The sequence below is a fragment of the Nansenia antarctica genome (assembly GCF_963989245.1).
Source record: "Nansenia antarctica genome assembly, chromosome: 5".
In the NCBI taxonomy this organism is placed as follows: domain Eukaryota; kingdom Metazoa; phylum Chordata; class Actinopteri; order Argentiniformes; family Microstomatidae; genus Nansenia; species Nansenia antarctica.
The window spans coordinates 15,930,973-15,939,407 of record NC_137690.1 but is presented as its reverse complement, the minus strand read 5'-3'; the positions used below and the strand labels follow the sequence as shown (position 1 = coordinate 15,939,407).

General features: G+C 42.8%; 1 protein-coding gene across 1 annotated transcript; it reads left to right on the top strand.

The window, feature by feature from the left end:
* Positions 1 to 650: 650 nt before the first annotated feature.
* Positions 651 to 8,014, top strand: LOC308157787 (uncharacterized protein; the record flags this gene model as incomplete). Its single annotated transcript, XM_080531389.1, has 19 exons — positions 651 to 659; positions 1,591 to 1,616; positions 1,886 to 1,920; positions 2,186 to 2,223; positions 2,408 to 2,501; positions 2,668 to 2,753; positions 2,987 to 3,044; positions 3,263 to 3,394; positions 4,087 to 4,115; positions 4,422 to 4,458; positions 4,760 to 4,838; positions 5,104 to 5,134; positions 5,364 to 5,394; positions 5,521 to 5,626; positions 6,056 to 6,093; positions 6,307 to 6,350; positions 6,472 to 6,540; positions 7,488 to 7,646; positions 7,898 to 8,014. The coding sequence occupies 19 exons, from the start codon at positions 651 to 653 to the stop codon at positions 8,012 to 8,014; spliced, it is 1,218 nt and encodes a 405-aa protein (XP_080387515.1).
* Positions 8,015 to 8,435: the final 421 nt, after the last annotated feature.

Genomic DNA, 8,435 nt, shown 5'->3' with positions numbered 1-8,435 from the left:
ACCTCTAACCAGGGCTTAACAATAGCCAGTACATCTAACAGCAGTCAGTGCACCATTGCTGTTCCTGTCCTATCCCTGTTTGCATCAGATAACATTCACAGTCACACACCCTTTTCCCTTTCCTCCTTGTGGCTTTTGGTATATCTAGGCTCACAACAATGTCATTCTGTCTTGTCACTCTTCAGCCAGGCTTATGGACAAAGGATTGTTCCTCTAAATGTCCCTTAGAGCTGACTTACTGGAAGGAGAAGCACACTATGGCTGGTTATGGTGAAGAGCAAGAGACTGCTGCTGTATTTGAATGACCAGACCTGCTGAGAATCTGCATCTTTCTCTCTGCCTCCCTCCCTCTCTCTTCTCCCTTTCTCAAGAGGCATCCAGTCTTTAACCAGCTAGATCAATTCACAGTGTATGTGTGTGTGTTTGTGTGTGTGTGCATGCGTGTGTATGTGAGAGAGAAAGAGAGAAACCCTCTCCCACCTGTGTGTCCTTTGCGGCCTCCCTCCTCCATCCCCCTTCCCCCACGTCTCTGTGATCATTTACATCACTACTGTACTTCCTCTCTGACCAGCTCTGCTGAGAACAGCCCTGTGCAAACACAGACATGTCCACTTCCTGCTTTCAATCGGTGTGTTTATCTCTGTTTCATTATGGAGACGGTCTGGCACATAATACAGTCACCACAGCCTGCAGTCACGATGGCTCCCTCTCTCAGGGGCCAGGGCCTTACATTGTTGTGGTTTCACTACAGTATGTCCATGTTTGTATGTAAAAAGGAGAATCTTTTCTAGATTCTCTAGTTAAGCATACAACATTGTTTCCCAAATGGAGGGCTGAGGCCAATTCCTACTGGGTCGGTTTCTGGTTTAAGGCTGGGCTGTAGAATGAAATGTTATTTTCTTGAGAGTGACAGGTAAATTCAGATTTAAATGGATCATAACATAAAAGTGTTTGGGAACTTCTGTTCTGTGCTCTTTACCCACCTGTTGATAGTTAGGTATAGATAGGGATATGCGTCATTAACTGTAATCTGGGGCTGTGGTTTTGGATTAAAGCTCCATTGTTTGTCTTTGAGACCTTCGCTACTGTACATAGAGCAGTCATTGACTCAGTCATGGTAATAGCTCTGATAGCTAGGCTGATAGGAAGGGTTAACTACATGTAAATGTCTGATGGACTAGACAGGTTACCTAAGAGAACCACTTAGAGTGAGATGTCACACAGACAGACTGTTTGAAGTGTGTGTGTGTGTGTGTGTGTGTGTGTGTGTGTGTGTGTGTGTGTGTGTTTGTGGTGTGTGTGCAAAAAAGCAGCATCCTCACACTCAAATCTGTGCAAAAATCGTCATTTATAAACAACAATTTTTGCACAGATTTGAGTGTGCAGATTTCTTGCACTATATTTGATACTCTTCAGCTCCAGCACCTCAGCTACGTCTGATCAAGGATGAGCAGTGGTATTTTCACTATTTTGTGTGTGTGTGTCTGTAAAATATGTCCTTCTTCAAATATTTATTTGTGGACTAAAATAATATAGAAATCATATTAAATCATATTCTAAATGTAAGAATTATCCTGTTTCCTTTTTCAGAGTTTTTTTGGAAAATTAAAGAACCTGTAAGTACAGTACACAACCTTATGATCCCATTGTTCTGTTCTGTTTGTACTCCACAACCTTACACTGGTCCAACACTAAATCACTGACATGTACAGAGCAGATTGATAACATCAGCAGTTTCATGGTGTCTATAAAGACATGTCTAATTATAGCCTGGGTACCAGTTTTAGCTTACAAAGGACTTTCAAAAGCAGAAACCGACTGGCACCATGCTTGTCCAGCAATAATGTAAATGTCTCTCTCAAAAGTTCCCTCTCCTTCTTCTCAGACATAGTGGACCTCCCGCTCCACCCAAAAGGATAGGTGAGGTTTAGGATACCGTACTTCCATTCACTCCTTCCTGTTTTTTCAGAGAAATAAAACAAAGTAAATTAAATGTATTTATTCTGCTCTCTCTCTCTCTCTCTCTCTCTCTCTCTCTCTCTCTCTCTCTCTCTCTCTCTCTCTCTCTCTCTCTCACTCTCTCTCTCTCTCTCTTTCTCTTTCTCTCTCTTTCTCTCTCTTTCTCTTGCTCTTTCTCTCACTGCCTCACTCTCTCTCTCACTCTCTATTTACATATCTGTAACAGATAACAATGCGGGATATGGCTGGCCAGATGATGAGTTTGTAAGTAGCAGAATATACACACACACACACACACACACACACGCATGCACGCACACACGCACGCACGCACGCACTCACACACACACACACACACACACACACACACACACACACACACACATTGTTGTGTCTGTGTGTATTCTTTATCTTTTTGTGTGTATGTGTTTATGTGTGTATGTAACAGGATGAGGAGGATGGGGACACATATGAGGCTCCCCCCTGTGAGCGTCCTGCCATGAAGGTTCCCCCCAGACACGTAGAGGAGAACGTTTATCTGGGTAACACCTACACATTTTGACATTATAATTGTAACAAATTAGTATAAATAAAGCTTACTGTGGGACATCCTATTTTCTCCGACCACTCCCCTGGCCTTTACTACATGTCATTACAATAATACTGCAACAGTGTTATTGTCTTATTGGGTGTTTCTTCGTTTCACAGAGAGGATGTCCAATCCAGTTCTTACCAAAAGGCAGGCAGCTCCTCCCCCAAGGCCAGCGAAAATGGCGCCAATGGGCAAAGCCCTGGTAATGATTGTCCCAACTATCTGATGGTCTGCCTTTCTGTTTGTTTGTTAACCAACTCCACAGTGTCTGATTCATCACAAGCCAGACAGTTGTGATGTCTGTCTGTACATCTTTCCACTTGTCTGGTGCTTTGTATACAGTATACTTCAGCCTGCCTTGGCTTTCTGCTTGATTATAGTTTGACATTGATCTCAAACAGAGTGTGGTAGCGTGCTCTCTGTCCTCTCCCACAGAAACAGCAGCCTCATCACGACCCAGAGGAGTTCTACATCGACCCCAATGGCAAGAAACGTAAGACTGCTCTCTGTGGACGTAGTAGGAGTGTTGATGACCTAAACCAGACATTGCTCATGCACAAGCTCGAAAGGCCTGTTAATGTTTGTTCATTATCTCTCTGTCTATATCTCTCTTTTCTCCCCAATCTCTCTCAACCTCTGTCCCCCATTCATTCCCACTCCTCTCTCTCACCTTCTCCCCCTTCCCTTTCTCTCTCCCTCTGTCCCTCACAGCTCCTGAGATAGATAGAAAAGAGAAACCAGGAAAGAAATCTGGTCATAAGAAGACTGCCCCGCCTCCTGTCCGGCCTGCCCCAGCTCTTGCCCCTGCCCCCATCCCTGCCCCTGCCTCTCACTTTGAAGAAGGTAAACAAACACTACTGCTAACAAGTAAACACTGCCATCATCATGTCTGATATTGATTCAATAACTCGGTAGTGGAAAAAAAGCAGGAAATACAAATACAACAACAAAGTGGCACTCAAAGAGATTACCCAGCTCAATGAAGTGTGAAAAACACTCAGAGACGAGAGCCATGCATTTTCGTCAGACCTGATTGTTTTTCCACATAATCTCTTTTACTGTTTTTCACTTTATGTTGAGCTCTACACCACTGTAACCTAGGGTGGGTACTTTATAGTCTGTGCCCCGGATTAAACAACACATTTTGACTTGCAAACCCAAGAGTGCTTCCCTGTCCCTTTTTCATGATATTGATTCAATGCAATACTCCACTTAGGAAAGTAAACATTCACTATAGCCACATAACATGTTAAATAAGAAACAGATAAGAAAAGATTATAGAATTTTAAATAACCATTCTAATTGAATGTACAGCATCACAACTGACTCACTGTTGTGTTATCACCACTAGGGGACTGTATGAGATTACTGCATCAGATTATGGGTTCAATCCTGAACTCTTATTCGGTACATTTAAGTGGAATAAACAGTTGCCATGGAACATATATTTGCTATGAATTTTAACTGAATCTCTTGACGTCTCTTTTATTTTTTGTATACATTTATATTTTTATTTTTACTTTTATACATTCTAGACGTGTACCTGGATCCAAATGAAGGACAGGTGAGTGTAATAGGATGTGATATAAGAGAACTATGTACTTTTATGCTATTCTTTCTCTCTCTTCCTCTCTCTCTCTCTCTCACTCTCTCTCTCTTCCTCTCTCTCTCTCTTCCTCTCTCTCTCTCTCTCTCTCTCTCTCTCTCTCTCTCTCTCGCTGTCATTAACTAGCTGCTGCAGATTGTGTTTGACTATAGAAGCCCTTTTAAAGCTCTTTGTCTTCACTTACAGAGCATCAGTGTTTCTCTCTTTCTCTCTCTCCCACTCTCTGTCTGATTTGTTTATGATGTTGTTGTGTCTGTGTTGCAGGAAGATAGTGACGACCTTTATCTAGAGCCAAATGCAGGTCAGTTTCTCCTCTATTTCCACTAATACATCCGTAAACATGATTGATTATACAGATAGCTTGATAGATTGGTTGATAGATTTTATTTTACAGTAATACACATAAATATACACATACTTATAGCTGCATGTGCAATACTGCTGTACCTCAAAGCAAGAGGAACTGATTCATTAGGCAATTCATCATCAAGGACATGATTCATAATAATCAACACAAGTAAATTGTGCAACATAGTATTTCCCTTATGGTAATAATGTACTCTCTCAAATGTAAAAAGATGATTTCTTTCCTCTCCCCTCAGCTTGCCCTCCTCCTCCCAGGGGTCCCATGAGGATGCCCCTCCCACCCAAGACAGCAGCAGCCAATCCCCCTATTCCTATGTAAGTACACCTCACCTGCATTTCACCGGAAAGATCTACAATGATGCCTAATATGTCATCAATATTGTATGGATGATGATGATGATGATTATGGTGATGATGATGATGATGATGATGATGATGGTGATGACGATGATGATGATGATGGTGATGATGATGATGATGATGTTGGTGATGATGATGATGATGGTGATGATGGTGATGATGATGATGATGATAATAGAAAATGTGTGTTTTATCATCCTCTCTGTCCCGATCTGTATAGAATGAAGCCCCCGGTGCCCAGAGCAAAGTCTGTGAGTATAACAGCCCTCACCTACACCGTTACTCACCTACACCTTTATGCACCTTCCCCTCTGCTTGTTTATGTTTTTGAGTGTGTTGGCGTTCAGTAGTCATAGGATGTGCTATTAAATCTTGAATGTGGATTTTTCATCAGACCATGGACACAATGTGAGGCCTGAAATAAGAGACAGTGACAGTTCAGTTATGTTTTGATTACTTACATGATTCTCTGTATTCCAGAGTTCACTGTTGGTTTCTGATGTGAAGACAGGTAAGAGACAACACTTTCCTCACACATTAAAAAAGGATAGCTGGATGTAACACTGATGCAGTACATAGTAGAGATAGTGATATGTGCAGAATCCTTCAGAGCTCTGTTTCTTCCTGACAACTCCAGCTCCTGCCATGGAGATGAGGCGCTCCACATTTCCTGCTAAGCTCCCTCCACCGACCCCGGGTGCTAAACTCCCTCTCCCTGCTGGAATGAAGGAACCCAAACCCAGGTAGGAGAGGGGGGGGGGGGGGGGGGGGTTGAATAGAAGAGGGGAGAAGGAGAGATATAGAGAGATATAGAGTGATATCCAGAGAGAATGCAGGAGAGTATGAGGTAGGTCACTGCACCATGAACATATCAGATCATGTTAAATGCTGCATGAACCTACATGCTTCATACTATGTACTATGTACAGTACATGTTTAACATGTTAGTCAGGTTCATGCAGGTGCATGCACTATTTGAACATATTGTTCTATACAGTTCCACTGTCACTTTCGATTCAATTCGAATTGAATTTGTGAGCAACTTGAACCTTTTCACATATCTCCAATTGACATCAATGCATGTTGTACTGTATGTACCTATGACTGGACCTCAAGTTAAGATTCAGACCACAGTTAAAAAGTTAACTTTACATTTGGTGTCTTTGTTTCAGCCCCCCTCCACCTCCGATAATGGACACTAACACAGCTGGTAAGAAAAACATGTCACACACACACATACACACACACACACACACACACACACACACACACACACAAACACACGTAGGATCTCTGTCGTTTCTGCCTATGGTGCTCTCCATTGCACATGCGGCCTTGATGTACTATCATATGCTTCATTATGAGCTTAATGTATATTAGAATGTAACATTGATACATTTTCAAATTTCTCTCTTTGTCAAAGTTGTCTCTTCTGGTACGAGGGTTTCCATGCAAGCAGGGAAGGAGGTATGTGTCCTCTCACTAGATGAGAATGAGAATGAAATTAGAATGATATAGTATAGTACCATCAAAGTCTTATAATAGGACTTTGTAATGGTAATCTTACAGGAACTGTGATATGTTATAGGACAAAGAGTGGTTCGCTGGAAACTGTGATCGAAAGACTGCGGAGGACCTCTTACTAAGGATCAACAAGGTAGAAGTATAACACAACACACACATACAGACACAACAACACTCACACACACCACACACACACACACACACACACACGCACACACAAGGTAAGACTCACCAGCGTCACACAATCACTGTGATGTTGCATTGAGGTATTATCCTGACAGATACATCCACCCAGGGACCTGTTTTTTACGAAGCATCCACCTGTTTCTGAGGTTTACTTTCTCATCTTTGCTTTTTTTCTCTCTCTCTCTCTCTCTCTCTCTCTCTCTCTCTCTCTCTCTCTCTCTCTCTCTGTCATTAACTAGCTGCTGCTGATGTTCTTTGATTATAGAAGCCTTTTTCAAGCTCTGGCTCTTTGTCTACACTTACAGAGCAACACTGTTTAATTTCACACTGAAATAGACAGGCAATGATGTGAGAGTAATCTCAGTCATAATTTGTTTTTATTTCAGTGGAGTTTATTGCAGGGAAGGTGCATTGCTGAGAGGGTAATTGGATAGTCTCTCAGTAGTGTGTGTGTGTGTGTGTGTGTGTGTGTGTGTGTGAGTGTGTGTGTACGTACGTGTGTGTGTGTGTATGTGTGTGTGTGTGTGTCTGCGTGTGTGTGTGTATGTGCGTGCGTGCTTGTGTGTGCGTGCGTACGTGCGTGCGTGCGTGTGCGTGTGTGCGTGTGTGTGTGTGTGTATTGCCCTACGGTTCAGCTGACACATGCACACCACCCACTGAGTCTGAGTCACCATTCACCAGTGCTGATTCAGAATACCCTTTAGGCTATGATAGCTACTGATATCCACACATACAAATAAATGCACGTCAAATGTTCTTCATTTGACATCCCCCTCTCCCCCCTCTCTCCCCTCTTTCCTGCTCTCTCTCTCTCCCCTCTTCTCTGTCCACTCACTCCTCCTTTATTCCTCGTATCTCATCCTCTCTCCTCTCTGTCTTATCTCCCTCGTTTAGGACGGAGCCTTCCTGATACGCCATAGTTCAACTCAGAATGCTCATCAGCCCTACACACTGGTAGTGCTGTACAGACAGAAGGTTTACAATATCCCCATACGATTCCTGGAAGAGACACAGGGTTACGCCCTGGGGAAGGAGGGCAAGAACAACGAAGAGGTGAGAGGGGAGGGGGGGAGAAGGAAGAGAGGTGTGAGAGATGAGGCGAGGGAGAGCGAGTGAGATTGGAAAAGGGGAAAAAGAGGACTGGTGAAAAGAATGTGAGAGTGGAGAAGGTGGGCAATAAGAAGGATGAGGTGAGAGGGGATAGAGGGAGGATGAGGATGTAAAGGGAGAAAGGAATGCAACTCAGGCTATTGATACATTCACCACGTAATTAGCAACATTAACTCTCTGTCTCTCTTTCTCAGTTATTCAGTAGTCTCCAGGGGATCATCTCTCATCACAAGAATAACCACCTGCTCCTCATCGACAGCAAGAGTCAGGCCAAGCAAACCACGTGCCTCACCCACCCTGCACGCCCCTAAAACTACCCAGCACACAACCCATCTGCACCACAAATCTCACCCATCAACATGCCCGACTGATGCCACCCCCCCCCCCCCCCCCAGAGTGTACATATTACAGTAAATCTGTCTTGTGCATGTACTTGTGTGTTTAGTCTGCTGTAAGTACTATTAGTAGTATTATTATTAGTGAACTTTTTTGTAGAAATATGAGACTCATTTGATTGTATCTAAGGAATGTAGTGTACAAAATACCTAATGCTATGAAGACATTACTCCATCATATGCAGTGTTTGTTTCAGTGAGTGATGTGAGGGGAATGGGTTCACTTTTGGGAGATGACATATAAGAAGTAAAAAAACCTCTACATTTATGTTAATCTGCGAATACTTTGATCCACTGTATCATCTGTTAAAAAAAACTTTAATAAATAGTGTGAAAT